The sequence below is a fragment of the Oreochromis niloticus genome, linkage group LG23 (assembly GCF_001858045.2).
Source record: "Oreochromis niloticus isolate F11D_XX linkage group LG23, O_niloticus_UMD_NMBU, whole genome shotgun sequence".
NCBI lineage: Eukaryota > Metazoa > Chordata > Actinopteri > Cichliformes > Cichlidae > Oreochromis > Oreochromis niloticus.
This window is the reverse complement of record NC_031986.2, coordinates 25988396-26004872: the sequence shown is the minus strand read 5'-3', so window position 1 is coordinate 26004872 and position 16477 is coordinate 25988396. Positions and strand designations below refer to the sequence as shown.

At 39.1% G+C, this 16477-nt stretch overlaps 2 protein-coding genes across 4 annotated transcripts; both read left to right on the top strand.

Annotated features, from left to right (window-relative positions):
• The first annotated feature begins 790 nt into the window (after nucleotides 1-790).
• Nucleotides 791-10975, top strand: LOC100701229 (tetraspanin-7). Of its 2 annotated transcripts, XM_003457775.5 has the most exons (8): nucleotides 791-946; nucleotides 5689-5877; nucleotides 6127-6201; nucleotides 6291-6386; nucleotides 7310-7465; nucleotides 7650-7733; nucleotides 7824-7895; nucleotides 10284-10975. In XM_003457775.5, exons 1-7 carry the CDS (start codon nucleotides 866-868, stop codon nucleotides 7890-7892), a joined length of 750 nt encoding a protein of 249 aa, XP_003457823.1. In that variant the 5' UTR covers nucleotides 791-865; the 3' UTR covers nucleotides 7893-7895; nucleotides 10284-10975. The 2 variants fall into 2 exon arrangements, with proteins under 2 accessions (XP_003457823.1, XP_005462738.1); XM_005462681.4 differs by lacking the exons at nucleotides 7650-7733; nucleotides 10284-10975 and having other exon boundaries at nucleotides 7734-7875.
• Nucleotides 10976-12440: 1465 nt separating this feature from the next.
• LOC100701502 (mid1-interacting protein 1-B) lies at nucleotides 12441-15859 on the top strand. 2 transcript variants are annotated; one of them, XM_003457776.5, is made up of 2 exons: nucleotides 12441-12597; nucleotides 13310-15859. In XM_003457776.5, the coding sequence occupies exon 2, from the start codon at nucleotides 13492-13494 to the stop codon at nucleotides 13972-13974; it is 483 nt and encodes a 160-aa protein (XP_003457824.1). In that variant the 5' UTR covers nucleotides 12441-12597; nucleotides 13310-13491; the 3' UTR covers nucleotides 13975-15859. The 2 variants fall into 2 exon arrangements, with proteins under 2 accessions (XP_003457824.1, XP_025759153.1); XM_025903368.1 differs by lacking the exon at nucleotides 12441-12597 and adding an exon at nucleotides 12667-13097.
• The last annotated feature ends 618 nt before the right edge of the window (nucleotides 15860-16477 follow it).

Genomic DNA, 16477 nt, shown 5'->3' with positions numbered 1-16477 from the left:
GCTGAAACATGTTTATCAATGTGACTGAAAGGAAGCACATTGAGTTGACATTTTGCTGACTGCATTAATGATCTGATTGATTGGTCTGAAAGCTGCAGCAGATTGACGTGAGGAGACTAAAGGATACGTGCAGGTTTGGTTGGTGGTTAGAAAGTGATGGTACAAACATGCGAGCCTCATTCTTCACACACTGACCACACAATTAACATGGTGGTGACTATCAGTGAGTCTGAGCTGCTGTAACACCTGCCTGTGAAGGCCCAGCACACCTCACCCATTAAACAGAGCACGATTACTTGAAATATTTATATATGTATGTGCACTTCAGACACTGTAGTATGACTAAAACTGATTCACATCTAGAGTGGAACCATCTGAGAGGCTCAACATGGTCTAATGGACAGATTTAGACAAAGAACTTACACTCAAAGCAATTGGGAAAAGAGTAGCACCACACTTAACACTTACCCTGCTACACATTACCCATTATAACTTCGACTTGAATTACTGGCTTCAGAATGTGCCTAAATTAAAAGTACTTCATATGCAAAATGTCCCCATAAGGGTTTATGTTCTAAGATTGAATGGGGAATATTTGTGTTTGTGTGAATGTTTTGTTTGCTAAATCTTAATGTTGAAAATCATGTATTATATTTGTGTTTGTCTGTAATTAATGTGAGGTTAATACAGATAAACTAATAACATAAAACATGAGGAGTTTGCTCTGTTATGCAGTTACTGGTAAAACCAGCAGAGGGGGCTGAGTGATTGTCATCATGAGGGAGAGGTTTCCTTCTTCCTGTGGTGATAAAAGAGAGAAAGAAGAGGGGAGTCCTGGTTTTGGTCCCTCAGTGTCAGATGGATTATGGCTCCCAGGAGGATGGAAACCAAACCGGCGATCTTCTGCCTGAAGACGCTGCTGCTGCTCTACTCCTTCATCTTCTGGGTAAGAAAACCTGTTCTTCATCTCTTATTTTAACTTCAGCTGAATCCTGTCTCACAATCAGATCCAAGAGCTCAACGGGTTTGTTTAAAACATGTTTAAACTGCTGAAATGTCATTCAGATCCTCAGACTGAAATATTTTGAACAGGTGTAAATTTGATCAATTTTAGAATAAGCTGCATTAATTAAACATGCAGGTGAGTAGATAAAAACTTCAACCAATTTATCTATTTTTAAAGTGGACAAAGTCAAAGGTCATAGGATCGGTAATTATCTGGATTCTGAGGAATGAGTAGGATGAAGCCAGAGCTCTGACACCAACCTGATAATGAAGACATGGACCTCTGCAGAGGGCACTGCTGAAACAACAACTGATAACAGGAAGCAGTCATGTCAGTAAACCTGATCAGAATATTCTTTCTTTGTCTCCTTCAGGTTCAGGTCTGGTTGTCTTAGTCCAGCTCCTGCTTTGTTTCATAATCCACAGTCTGTATTTCCTAGCCATCTATAAATTGTTGTTGTTGGCTTGTCCTACTTTTCACTTAACCTTACATTTCTACTCCTGATCAGTTGCTCAGTCCTATTTCTTATAACTTGCTGTACAGTTTGTTTTGCAGACTAGATTGTTCACTAGTTTTTTTTTTTCCTAGCCCCAGTTATTTCCTATCTCAATACATTGCCCTGTTGATTAGCATATATTGTAGCCTAGACATGGTTGTTTATTGTTTATAGTTGCTTTCCACTGTAACCCATATAACTATTTTGCCCTAGACTGAGTTTTTTTAAACCATTCAGGTAGTTGTGTACCATTGATTGTTACCTAATGGATTATGCTAGTTACTTTCTAGTCCTCAATTTTGTTTCTTCCAGTTGTCCTAACAAGGCCTGTATTCTAGTGCTTTAGTCCAGTCCCATTTACAGTCTAGTCTGGGTTGCTACCTGTTCCTCATTACAATCTTCTCCCAGCTGTTGTCTTTTTTTTTTCTTACACAGTCCTGTTTTCAGCCCTCTGTGTAGTTTCTATCTCAGTTTGTTGAATACTCTGAGTTGATTTTTTTCTAGTTGCTAGTTGCCTAGGCCACCTCGATGCCTATGACCTAGGTTTTTCAAAGAGTCTGGTCGTTCCATTGCTGCAGTAGTTGACTAACACTACTATCTAGCCAGTCCACATTGTTTCCTTTTTAGCTAACTGTTGCCTACAAAACCCAGATTGTTGACTTGTCTGGTTTCTTGTCTTGTAATGCCTAAAGTTGCCGTACCCTGGTTGTTGAGGAGCATTCATCGTTTTGTATTCCTGATTGTTTACTTCACTGCTGTTTTTTACAGGTTGTTGCCTAGTTTGAACAGTCTGTCCTGTGGTTTTCTAGTGCTTAAATCTGCTTAATCTACTTGTCATGAAGACAATGGTTGTTGCTGCAACAACTGATTGTTGCCTACCTCTGGCTGTATCCTAACATTGCTGGTAAGGCCCAGTTATTGACTGGTCTGTGTTGCTGTCATATAGAGTTTAAGTCACTTGGCCGTGATTAATGCCTAGAGATTTGGGAGCCCAAATCATGATCTTCTCCAGGTTGCTGCCTTGTGCTGGTAGTTGCCTAGCCATTTTTATTGCTGTTCTTTCTATTGCAGTCCAGTTAGCTGTATTGTCCAAGATATTGCCCCAGCTTTAGCTGTTGCTTAGACTGAGTTCATCGAGTTCAGCTTCTTTCCCAATTTGGTTGCTATTGGATTTTTAGCCTCTGATAATTATCAGGTCCTTCCTATTGCAGCGGCCCATTTGTCCTAATGAGGACTGTATTTTGTGTGGTCTTAGTCTGTGCTATTGGTTAGATCTCTAACTTCCTCTTGCTCTGAATGAGATTTCAGTATTTGAGAGACTGTTTTCTCTCGATGGATGCTGACTGTAGTTCAGTCTGTCAGAAAAATTTTACCTGCTCAATATTAAATTAAATTAAATTAAATTAAATTAAATTAAATTAAATTAAATTAAATTAAATTAAATTAAATTATTATTTATTATTATTAAATTAATATTTAATATTGACCTTAAACCTGATCTATTTCTTTTCAAGATTTAAACATTAGTCTTTCATAACAGATTTTACAACAAAATAATCTAGTACACGATCATGTAAGTCACATTTTACTTTAAATGTCATTGTCTTTGTTGCTGGCACAAAGTAAATGATAAAGATATCGAACATTATTTCCCGGTCCATTTATTGTTGAAGTGAATCAGATTTTTATTTTTTTTTTAGTCTTCCCAGACACAATCTGTTGTCTGCTGCACAAACACAAACTCCCACTTTTATCCTGAATCAAACCAACCTGACGTGACTCCAGCTGACAGACGGCTTTCTTATCATCTGCGGAGTGTTTCAACATCCCAGCATGACTCCTTTTGAAACGCTCATACAGGCGCAGCAGGCAGCCCGGCACGACCGGGAGTCAAAATCAAATGCCTCCTTCATTTATCTCCTGCCAGCAGCCAGTGCCTTTTCTCCTCTTTCATCCTGTGCCGGTCTTACTCCCAAATCTGATCAGGCATCCTCATAAACCACCTGAGCAAGACATAGTATCCAGATAGAGAGCTGGCTCATCAGAAAAAATTGTTATAAATCATGAAACTGATATTTGCATGATAGGTCCTCAAGAGAATTTACAGTGATTCTCAAAACAAGAGAATTTCACCTTGTTAGGACCTTTTAAACACACCTTTTAATCAATATGTCTGGTGATTTTGTTTGTACATCGTTCTCAAATAATGTTATATTTTAAGTTTGAAAGGCTGAAATCAGATTCACGGACTCATGTAGCATAGAGAAAAATTGAGAACCAAACTGCAACAATCAGACGTAGAAGAAGATGAAGAAGAACTGCAGATTTGAATCACATTTCATACGTTTTTTGTTTTTGTTTTATTTTATTTTTTATAATTACCAGTTTCGACAAGGAGGCTGGTATTGAGAGTTGGTGCTGGTGGCCCGGGTGCTTTTAAGTGCTTTGGTAATTATCTTTTATTGATTTTCATGATGTCTATGGACAGATTATGTCAACATACTAATGTACAGTTGACTTCAAAATAAAGGCTGAGATTGGTGTTGGGAATGATATGACCTATGGACGCCTACCCCGGATGCCCCACAATCTTTTTCTTTTAAATACAAATATACTTAAATATATTTGTATCATTATAGAAACCTGGTCTGTAAACACAAACCTACCAACAACTCTAGTAATCTCAGTGTCTGTCTTGTACTACATCTACTGACAACCATTCATCCAATCCACTCTGACGGGGTGGAGCACACATTTCCACAGTGGTGTTTTTTGGGAATGTTTTTGAGGACATTCACTGACATTAGTGCACTCTGAAACCTCTTGCCGCTAAATTTAACTGTCACAACTAAGTGCCGAACCCTAAAATGGATGCAATTATTATTGAAGACATCCGATGAGCTAGCCCCGAGTACAACGAGTAAATTAAACTGGAGTGAAAACACTCCACTGCAGACATGAGGAGTTTGTCAGAGTTGCTTTTGCTCGTCTTCTGTGTGCTCTGACTGTGTCTGCAGCTGCTGAGCTAAATTCTTTCAGCTGGTTTCAGCTGTATGTAGCATCCAGTTTGTCATGGGGATGCTGGTCCAGCTTCTTTTCCCATCTGTTTGTCACTTTGTCACTTCACTGTCAGAGTCTGCAGAGACATGTGGTGCTTAATTACAGTCCCAGCTTCTGTGTGCAGTTCAACACGTCGGCTGCACAGCTTTAACTTTTTTTGCAGATTAAACTTTTACAATAAGAATGATTTCTTTTGATTGGACAGAAAACATTATAACTTGCTTTACGTACCAACTGTATAAAACTAAGACGCCTTTATGCTTCCTTATGAATGAATGATGAGTTTATAAGGGCTCTGTAATCATATGAGATTCATGTCTTTATCAGCTGTTTGTGAACACTAAGCTTTCTTTTTTTTTTCTTTACATTTTTAGTTTTCATTTTACTCATTTTTGTATTAGAGTTTGTGCAGCTGTAACACAAATTTTCAGATCCTTCTAGAAACCTCAAATCAAATAATGACCTTTTCTTTCACAGATTAAACACACAGGTTTTTTATTCTTTATCATGGCTATTTAGTCTCTTCACTAAATTACTAAATAAATAAGAAGCTCGTCAATTGCAACTTAAAAAATCTACATCTTTTTTTTGTCTCATTTTATAATATATTATTCAATTGGTTCAATCCAACCAAGTAAAATGATCTGTATTTCCAAATGTATAGCGTCAGAATAGCGGGGGTTTTTTTGTTTTGGGTTTTTTTTTTTGAAAAAACACAAAAAATAAAAACAGCCCAGGTCATTACAAAAATGATTTGTTACAGTTTTCTTTTTTTCTACACTTGTACATCAATGATTTCTCTCTAATTTGAAAATCTACTGTGTAACTGTATATTTAAATGCTGCTTTTGTCCAGTTCTTCAAAATAGCCACTAAATATAGCAACAGGCATATCATCATTAAAGTGATGTTGCCTAACATAACATGAATATTTTAAAAAGACAGATAAATTCGCACTAATAAACCATCTACCAAAATGTTAGTGTTTTGTTTTTGTGTTTTTTTTAATGGAGCAATTAATACACTGAACTGAAATAAATTAAAATACAAATTACAATACAATCAATGTAGTGTTTTTAAGTTTTTCATTTTTTTTTTACACTCATTTTTTTTAAACACTCCTTCAGGTGACAGGGGTGGTCCTGCTGGCGGTGGGGTTATGGTGGAAGTTCATGTTGGGTCCCTACATGTTGCTGATCTCTAGCAGCCCTTCCAGTGCTCCCTACGTCCTCACTGGCACCGGCGCCGCCATTGTCCTGTTCGGACTGTTCGGCTGTTTTGCCACCTGTAGGGGGCGTCCCTGGATGTTAAAACTGGTGGGTCTTCCAGCTTATTTGGAATTTGTTAACAAATGTCTGGGTAAACCTTTTATGATTCTATTCAATGACCTCCTAGAAGTTCTGTTTTATTTATCTTTTTTATGAGACTAAATGTTTCAAAATGAAAAATATCTGCTAACTAATATATATTAAACAAGTTTTTAGGTTTAATGACCAGTTAACTTGTTCATTCTGTATGGTGTGACTCCTTGTCCAACCTCATTATAATCTTTGATCTCTCCTCAGTACGCAGTGTTTCTGTCTCTGGTCTTCATGACTGAACTCATTGCTGGGATCTCTGGATTTGTCTTTCGTCATGAGGTCAAAACACACTTCAGAGTTTTCAGAATGCCTTCAAAAAAACACAGCTGCTCATCCTGACCAATATCTGTCTGTGTATGCATGTTTAGATTAAAGGGACATTCCTCACTGCATACAGTGCAGCAGTGATGAGATATGACGGACGAGATGACAGGAGTCTGGCAGTAGATGGTGTCCAACGCAGAGTAGGTGTTTCTCATGATCCACTCATAAGTGGTATATTGGAAACTAAAGTGTTACCTCTAAACTTGCCAAGTATCTTAATAAAAGAAGTAACTTTTGGGTGGTCCCTTATTCACAAAGGGTCACCACGGGAGGAAGTGCCACATGTTTTATGCTGGTAGCCCTTCCTGACATAACCCCAAAGGATTTTGTGTCCCCTACTGAGACCAACTCAGGGATCTTTTACTTGTCAAGCAAAAGTCCAACCTGCTACTCTATGGAGCATTTTACCTTAATACCAACACCTACATTTGTTTTTTTTCTTTTGGGTGTTCCTCAGGGTCATATTGTTGGTCTCTTATAGTTTTAAATTTTAAACAACCCTCTGTGGCATTAATTTTATTTTATTTCTTTAGAGATGAAATATTTCACCTTACTTCTTGCAAGCCTGTGGGTCCCTATTGATGGATCAGTCAACAAAGTTGTTCTCCCCTTGGTTTACTAAAGGCAATATTTGGTACCAAAAATGTCAGTGTCACTGTATATATACTCCTGTGGTAGCAATCAAATATATTTCAAATATTGATGCACATGTTTTATTAATGCAGTTATTCAAACATATAAAAATGATATAACTACTTTTATTTTATTAAACATGTCTCATGTCATTAAAGAACAAAGATTTTAAGGATTGGTGTGATAACCAAATATGCAGTTTGCTGCCTGAGGATAATAACATACAATAGAGATAATTAATTTCCTAATAAAAAAAACAAACAAAAAAAAGCAAAAGGAACAATGTCAGATTTCAAAGGCAAAGAAATTTGCTGATATGTCCAGCGTTCTTTTATGCAGATTTTACACTGATTTTATACATTTCACACATTCAGAAACAAACATGATGAGATGTTAAAAAGTGGTGATCTGGTTGTCTCTGTTTCTTCAGTTACACTGCTGTGGAGTTTATAATTACACCAGCTGGTTCAGCAGTGTGTATTTTCCCATCAGTGGGATTCCTACCAGCTGTTGTGTTCATGTCTCTGACTGCAATGAAGCAGACCTGAAGAACACCACTCTGGCAGCACAGAAGGTCTACAAAGAGGTCAGGAAGGCACACATAATACATGAAGAAAATTCAGTTCCCAAAAGCCTTCATTTGCATTTGCTTTTCTGTGGAGATTGAGATTATTATAATTATTAAGTCTAACAACCACAATTATGCTAAGTGGTCACATGATGATGATCCATCAGTTTGTATTTAATGCAAATCACTTTACCCTGTGCAGGGTTGCTATGAGCTGGTTGTGTCCTTCATAGAGAGCAACATGGGAATCATTGCTGGAGTTACCTTTGGTATTGCCTTCTCTCAGGTACTAAACATGGCCTTTGGAATCAATAGAAGACAACAGGAGACAGTGAAACTGAAGCAGAAATAAAATCCATCTCTATGTGTGTTTTAGCTGGTCGGTGTAACTCTGGCCTGCTGCTTGTCTCACTTCATCAACAGCAACCAGTACGAGATGATCTAACAGGTAATCCACACGTCCCCTGCACTAACCCATCACTTTCTGATGGACACTAACTAACCAACCAAGGTGTAACGTAGATAACCAAAACTACACTTAACCCACCTGGGCCCTGTTTCAGAAAGCCAGTTTAGTGCAAACTCTGAGTAAGTATACCCTGAGTTAACGAAAACTCTGGGTTTTCGGTTTCACAAAGCAAGTTTAGATTAATTCTGAGTGCGTTACTATGACGACACATTCCGTGAAGCTAACCTGCCCCCTAGCAGGTTTACTTCAACTAACCCTGACTTTCTCCACCTCTTTGTCGGAAACCTGACTGTAGGAAGTGTCAGACATGGCGTGCCCCTTCCTTGAAGAGCCAGTAGATGTTGAAGCCCAAATTCTCCGCAGAGCTCTCCGCCGGGAGAGAGTGATTAGAGCGCGTTTGGACATTTTATCATGTCCTGATGATTTTCTGTGTGAACGTTACCGTTTTTCAGCACAATCCATAATTTATTTGAATAACATCCTCAGGCCTTATATTGCTCATGTGACACATCGCGGACATTCTCTCAGTTCTGTACATATTATTTGTATTGCACTTCGTTTTTTTGCAAACGGGAGCTTTCTGTATAATATTGGTGACACTGAGCACGTTTCCAAGGCTACCGTCTGTCGGGCAGTCAGGAATGTTACAGTTGCACTGAAACGTCTCCTGTACTCGTTTGTGGTGTTCCCCGGTCATAGACCCACAAGATTTATCAAAGAGGGATTCCACAAAATTGCAGGTATCAGGATGAACAAAACTTAATTCATGATGTGGTGATACTTGAACTACTACTTAAATTTTACATTTATTTTCAGGGTTCCCAGGCGTGATTGGCTGTATAGATGGCACTCACATTCCATTCTGCTGCTTGAAGTGTTCCATTTCCAAAAAGCATTTTTTTATTTTCTTGATCAAACAGGTCTTGTACAGCTGCTTTACAGGGAGCTATTGAAACACAGAAAATAGCATTGACATTCATAGTACATGCCTACTTAGGTTGGTTGTAAATCAGTGCTGAACATCTTACTGAGGAAAGGTTTGTTGGAGAAGTGGCTGGACCCTCTTCCTCTACATTTTTTATATTTCATTTTTACTTGCTGCCAGGAACGTTTGGGGCCTGTTGGGTTGCACCTGCGCTCACATCACATCACAAAATAAAATATATAAAATAAAAAATAAAATGAAATATAATAAAATAACGTATTAAATGGGTGGAACTCCCTAGATCAATGTTTAAATTAACACTCACGCATTGACTCTGTCGGCTATGTATTGCCATGCGTGCTCCCTTTCTTTTGCAGCTGAGGCTGTGTTACTTTTTTTCCGCAAAATTTGCATGTTATCGGCATATGCTGCCATCAGAATTTCGGCCTCAAGCGCTGTAAAATACATTGACCGCGCCTTCTTTCCCTCCGTCTCCATGGTGACTCGCTTAATCTGTGCTCCACTAATCAGGGCTTTATGCGCGCGCTTAACTTGGGGTTAAAGCAACTCCGCGTTGATTGAACTAATTGTTATCAGCCTTTCTGAAACCGAATATTCCGAGTTGGACTGTTCGGGGTTACTCAACCCTGAGTATCATTTTTAACTCTGAGTTTTCTAAACCGGCTTTCTGAAACAGGGCCCTGAAACTGAGATCTAACAACAAAAGGATCCTAAACTAGAGTGCTTAGGCATAGGAAAAAATATAATAGGAATGTGTGCATAAAAGAGTGGACACAACTGTGGTAAGAAAGTACTTTAAGTGAGTAAAGTAGAAAAGGGCTATATAAGTCACAAACCTAGATCTTAACCTACTTCTAACCTGACTCACATCTACCTTACTTCAAACCTACATGTAGACCTTGAACTAAACCTAACCTACATCAAACAAGAGAACCTACCCCAAATCTACACTTAAAACTACCCCAAACCTAGAGCTACACAACCAGTGCACGTCTAGATCTTGACCTAAATCAAACCTAACTAATACAAACCGAGACCTTCACCCATACAAAACATTAACCTGTACCCAACCTATATAACCTTTAACAATCCTACATCTAACCGGACCTACCTCAATCTACCATCTACCCCAAGACTTATACCTTAAACCTACTCCTAACCTAAACCTAGATCTACACCTTACCTATCTCAAACCAGGATAAAACCTAAAGCTACACCTAACCTACCCTAAGACTCAACATTAAACTTACTCCCAACCTAACTCCAACCTCATAACTATATCTGATGTACCCCCAACATAGACCTACACTTAACTTTAATCTAAAGTTTACCTGACCACAGTCTCAACTCTTTAAGTGAATGTAAAACAAGCATGTGCTGTTATTTACCTCCATCTCCTCTGTTTGTGTTTTCTTTTGCAGGAAAGTGAATAAGATGTACATCACCATGGAAACCTTAGGAAAAACACACACATACAAACACGCACTGTTAACATTCCTGTTGTATTTATTTTGTGTCTTGCTGTGAAATACTGAAAATTGACCCCTTTGTGTTCTCTCTCTTTGTGTTGTTACGATCTTTCTTTTTATGTGTGTCAGGCTCAGGTCCTGAAAAAACCTGTTGTCAGTAACAATCATATTCAGAAAGCCCTCTTAGGGGCACCAGAACACTTGAAAGGCTTTCACATTTTTAGGTTAAAGTTGAAATTTGATTCTTTCGCAGTGTGCTGTGTTTGAAAGATGTTCGTGTTTCATATTCTGTGTACTGTGATGTGACAGATTTTATATTTCTGTTTTCTGAATGCATGTCTCAAATAGTTATCAGTGAGTTTGTCAATGTTTTCAAAAAAAATAAATGAGGCTGCGTGTTGTGTCGATAAGTCCAATATAAGAAAACCTTACATGTAATATGTAACCTTACATTGACATAATAGCATCACACAGTTGCTGCAGCTTTGTCAGCTCCACATTCATGTGAATCCATCCACAAGAATCTCCTGTTTCACCACATCCCCAAAGGTGCTCCATTGGATTGAGGATCTGGTGTCTCTGGAGGCCATTTGAGTACAGAGAACTCCTTGTCATGTTCAAGAAATCACTTTGAGATTGAGTTTTGTGACATGGTGTGTTTTCCTAATGGAAGAATTATTAGGATAGGTAACAATACTTAGACTGTGGCGTTTAAACAATGCTCAGCATACCAAGAAAATATCCATCATACCTTTACACCAGAAAAAAACTGAACCACTGATACAAAGCTGGATGGACCAATGCTTACATGTCATTCATCAAATTCTGAACCTACCATCTGAATAATGAAGCAGAAATTGAAACTCATCAGATCAGATGATCTGCTAGCTTCTCGAGCTATTTTCTCTTAGAGAACAATCATATGTTCAGAGTCGCTTAAATCAACTTTCTTTTCCCTTCTCATGCTCATTTTGAACTTCAGCAGGTTGTCTTGACTATTTTATACATGCCTAAATGCATTCAGATAGTGCCATGTGATTGGCTGATAAGATATTTGTATTAACAAGAAGCTAAAAAGTATACCTACTGCTGTTTGGCATTATTTAAAAAAGAGAGTCCTGGTAATAAACTAAAATACACAGTGAAAATAAATACTTCATGGCTGGGAAAGAACTCAGTCGTAATATTAACGTGGAGCCAGACGGGGGCAATGTTTTACACATCACAGAGGAACACATCCATCCATTAGAGACAGACAACCATTCCCACTCACATTCATACATAACACACAATTTAGAATCACCAGTTAACCTAGCCTGCATGTTTCAGAACTGACTGTGGGAAACCAGAATACCCTGAGAGAATCCTTGCAAACACGTTAGAACGTATGAAATAATCTTTAAAATACTCATTTGTGGAAATGAAAACAAGAGTATGAGATTGTGAAAACCTTCCTCATATGGAATCAGAAACTTCTAGTGAGTTTCAAAAGTTGTAATATTTTAAATTAAATTTGTAACGAACATTTAGTAACATCATCCTTGACTCCTTTGAAATATAATCTAGTCTGATCTGATTATCATTATCATTATATATATTATTTGATCTACATCTTTTGACTTATTTGAGCTACCTTACTAAGTCCTGATGTACTAAATAGAGGACATCTTGGGCTTTCCGTTGATATCTGATGTGTTTGGGTGGTCTCTGTTACCTCCAAATAGGAAGGAAATCACAAAAGTTCTCTTTTCCTGGGTTCTCAGGGGGATATTGATGCTTATTTGTTCATACAAAAGTAACAATAATTTATTTCCCCCCAAAGAGGGGGGACAAGGTTGCATCAGTCACAACGTGACAAACTATATAAAATAAAACAAAGTCTTAATAATATATTTAAATTTTAATTTAATTACTGTTTTCGTTTTAAACCTTAAATGTAAATAAATATATTATTTCGAAATAAAAATAAAGCTTAGAAAAAGCTTTATTTTTCTAAGCTTTATTTTTTTGAAATAAAAATAAAGCTTAGAAAAAGCTTTATTTTTATTCAAGTCAGTTTATAAACAATGCAACACTAACCGACGGTCTCCGTGACGTCACGCCCTCTGTGATTGGCTGTGATCGTGATCCCATGTTTCGCTCCGCCCCGACTGTCCTGCCTCCCTGACAAACACCACCGGCCCGACCGTCTGCACGATCCCCTTTCCGGACAGCTTTAACGGGCAGAAGCAGCGATTTGGTACCCAGGAACCAAAGCCGACACACGGTAAGCTCACGTAGGCGCACTGCCACCGGTGTTTACCCGGTTTAAAATTCGACTTAGCGAGCTAACGGTACCCGGAATCACCCGCTGGCTGGGGTGGCGAGGCTAATAAGAGCAGATGTGCGGTCATTTGTTCCGGTTAAAATGAAGATTCAAGCGGTGTAAGCGTCACTAATTCACAGTTACATAGACGGGGTAGATGGTTTATTGGTCCCACCTGTTCAAAGGTCCCCTGGTTTAGCTTTAGAATGAAGCAGGTGGAGGCCGGTGCTTTTATCGGACGGCGCTGTGATTCCCCTTCATTTCCGTGTTTTGTCCCGCAGACCCCCCTCCTCCTCTGCCCGGGCTGCCCCCGCAGGTGTTCACGCTGTTTTTGAAAAACGTTGCAGCACCTCACGTTTCTCACGTTTCTTATTTGCATGCGAGGCTGTGGCCGTGCAGCACAGAGGGATTTAAATAATGTAAACCGACATCCAGCAGCAACAGAGGTGGCTGAATATGAAGTGAGTAACGGGGGGGGGATCCGATGTCCGATAATGGATGCAGGATACACTGTTAGAGCTCCTGACTAGTTCTCCCATCCCTGAGCTCTGTAGTTAAATCATGAAGGCCTCAAATGACCCTGCAGATTTCTAGTTGTCGCTTCTGGACATGCTGGGTCTCCATTTGAAGCTGCTTCATCCTTCCTCCTCTTCCTTTTGTTTTTTTATTTCAGGTTTATGCCTCTGGGGTCAGCTGGAGTCCTGCAGCAGAAACACGGGGCCTTCAGCTCAGGAGCTAGCCCATTTTGGAGCAGTGAGTGCCTCCGCAGTCTCTCAGTAATCCTTTAAGGAGCATTAGCGGGCTAAGTTTGGCGCTGCGACCGCTGGCCAAGACGGGCCCTCACCAGCCGCAGTCATGCAGATACCTGACTCCTACAACCAGAAGAACTCACTCTTCAACGCCATGAACCGCTTCATTGGCGCCGTCAACAACATGGACCAGACAGTGATGTTGCCCAGCCTGCTGCGGGACGTCCCGCTGGACGACAGGGATGACCTGAAGCCAACAGAGAACGGGGATGGTGGGGATGACGGTGGTGGCACAGGTAACACCAGTCCCGCCAATGACAGCGCCTACTTCCAGCCTGATGCTGACATGTACAGCTCATACATCCTGCTCAAATCCATCCGCAATGACATCGAGTGGGGCGTCGTGCAAGGCGAGGAGTTGCGGAAGGAGAAGGCAGGTGTGGCCAGCGTGGTAGTGGCAGAGGAGGATGACCTGGAGAAGCAGTTTCACTTCCACCTGAATGGACTCCACGCGGTTCTGTCGAAACTGACGCATAAAGCTAACACACTGACGAATCGCTACAAGGAGGAGATCGGCTGCGGGAACTGACCGCTGAATGTCCCGACGGTTGGCGCTCTGTGGGTTTTAGCTCAGTAACTACAAGTGAAGGAAGGAGCGTGTGCAGACACCAGAATTCACTTAAAAGCTTTTTCACAGCTTGCAGTGGTGGATATCATTGTGTTAAATTAACTAGCCAGTCCCAATAACGGTGAATAAAAATATCTGCAGATTGATTGTGATTGTGTGACTGGAACAATTTGGGCATTTTTTTTTGTCAAATAATGAGAACTACAATTTTAATAACAGTCCTTGTGAGGGTCGTTAAGTCATCTTAAATGCCACTTTTTTGTATTCACTGGCAGCTTTTTGGATCTCATTTTGGCACATGCACTGATGCCGACTTCATTCATTATAGCCAATTTATGCTTTGGTCTTTTTGAAGAGACTTGGCAGTGACATCAGTATATGTCACTAAGCACAAAACTGATTCAAGCTTTAAAATTCTGAATTAAGTCTGGATCTGTGCTACTAAACAATAAGTCAGTACGGTAATGAATTTGTAAAGAATGTTTGCACATGAGTTTTTGCTTGAGACCCTCCAAAATAAACCAATAGTAAAACATTTTAATTCATCAGCTGCTCACTGGTGGTGAATGTTGGAGATCAATCACATGGAATGTGATTACACAAAGTAGCTTTAGTAGCAAATTCAGTTTTAAATATTGTAAAGTTAAGACTAAATTTGATTATCAGCTCTTAAATATATCAAATTAATGAGTTTAAGAGATATATGGTGGGTATGCAGGAGAAGGACAAACAATCTAAAATTGATTAATTTTGAATATTCGGGTAGTTGACCTTTCATCAGGAGAAATCTGTTGCAGTTCTAAACAATTGTAAACAAACATAAGCTTAAAAAAAACCTAAACTAAAAAATTTTAAATGAAAGAGGATCCTGGTATAATCCCTGTGGAATGCCATCGAGCCAAAAATCTGTCTCTGATTCCAATAACTCTTTCTCTGGCATACTTTAAACACCTGAATCCACTCTTTGTCTTCTGGATATGACATCCTGTTAAGATTCAGCAGATTAGAGTGTCTCTGCTCTGAGCTCCCTACAGCAGTTTGTAGTTAAAGAGCTAAAACATGTTCAATGGACTTCCCTTTCTTTTTCTTTTTTTTCTTTTTTTTTTTTTTTTGAAGACTTCATCTAGGTGGTTGGCTGCTTGCATTCTATTTTCAGGGTTGACATCTGTCTGCCCTTTAAAAAAAAAAAAAAAAAAATCTCCTGACATCCTTCATTTCATGCTGCAAATTCCAAACTATGCAAACAGACGAGAGCACAAAAGAAGCTGGCTTGACATTTCTGTACAGCTTTAGACGCACAAAAAGGAGAAAATAGGAGTCCTTAAATTTCCCAATAGTAATAAGAACCCAGTTCTCATGGTGCATGATCGTTCATAACCTCTTAATATCTCTTGACAAGCGATTGTAACCAGACCACAAATTCTCAGTTCTTTGGTTGTAGCTTCTTAAATGTGGAAGTTCTGATATTTTAAAGATGCCACAGTTTGTCCGTTTGTTAAAGGACTAAAGCACCTTAGGAAAATTTTGAAAATTTTAAGGAGTTTGGCAGAAACCCATTGTTTTTGTCTGGTTTCAGCTGAATAAAAGAGACGGTGTAACGAATGATTATTGGCAGATTTTTGTTGATTTGATTGGACTGAACGTAAAGAAGTGAATGTTTTGATTGTTTGTCGTCTCAAAGCTTTATTTTAATGAATTGAACACTGCTTGATGGTCGATTACACCTGAAGGCGTTCTGGAGTCTGTGTGTGTATGTGTGTGTGAAGAATGCTGGGTGTACATATACTGATGTTTATTGGTTTTTCTATTTCTGTCCAGTTTGACCATTAAAAGTTTTTGGTGTGTATTTTTGGTCTTTTCGTTCATCAAAACTTACTGACCACATTTGAAAAAATGGTTTCCGTGTGGCTGCAACCATCTACAGCTCCAGACCACATGTTACCATGACAGCACTAGTGGTATGTTAGCATGCCGAACAAAGGTGACTGTGTAAAGGTTTTTGTTCTCGTGTTCGAGTTTCAGTCTCTGCGCTTGAAACAGAACGTCTCTTTAGAAAAGTGGCAACTGTTGTAGTTTAACCCCAACAGTGATCTTTGTCCAGCACTAACCCAACAGTTTCAATGGTAATTAAAAACTGAATCTGCTAAGTTTCAGAGGCAGAGGTGGTTTCAGATGCTTTTTTAAGGGGTCATTTGACATTTCATTATGTTGAGGTTTTGCGGACATGTGACCACTAACCACATGACATTAAGTTATCATTTTTGATGAGTGACAATCACGGTAACAGTGAATTATCAAGTAAATAAGGCCCCAGTCACAGGCCTAGAAACCAGTCTGCAACCACTTGTCATGAAGGAATTCATATTATTGTTATTAAGTATTTACCAACTGTTTGCTGACGGTTGATTGCAGTCAAAGGGAAAATGATTGCTAAAGCCTATGTTACACAGGCCTACAGTCATGT

Excerpts from the sequence above, each read along its gene's own strand:
- LOC100701229 (XM_003457775.5), top strand. The coding sequence starts at position 866 with ATGGCTCCCAGGAGGATGGAAACCAAACCGGCGATCTTCTGCCTGAAG. Across the intron at positions 6,202-6,290 it reads GATTTGTCTTTCGTCATGAG|ATTAAAGGGACATTCCTCAC; the intron begins GTCAAAACACAC and ends ATGCATGTTTAG. Across the intron at positions 7,466-7,649 it reads CACAGAAGGTCTACAAAGAG|GGTTGCTATGAGCTGGTTGT; the intron begins GTCAGGAAGGCA and ends TACCCTGTGCAG.
- LOC100701502 (XM_003457776.5), top strand. The coding sequence starts at position 13,492 with ATGCAGATACCTGACTCCTACAACCAGAAGAACTCACTCTTCAACGCC.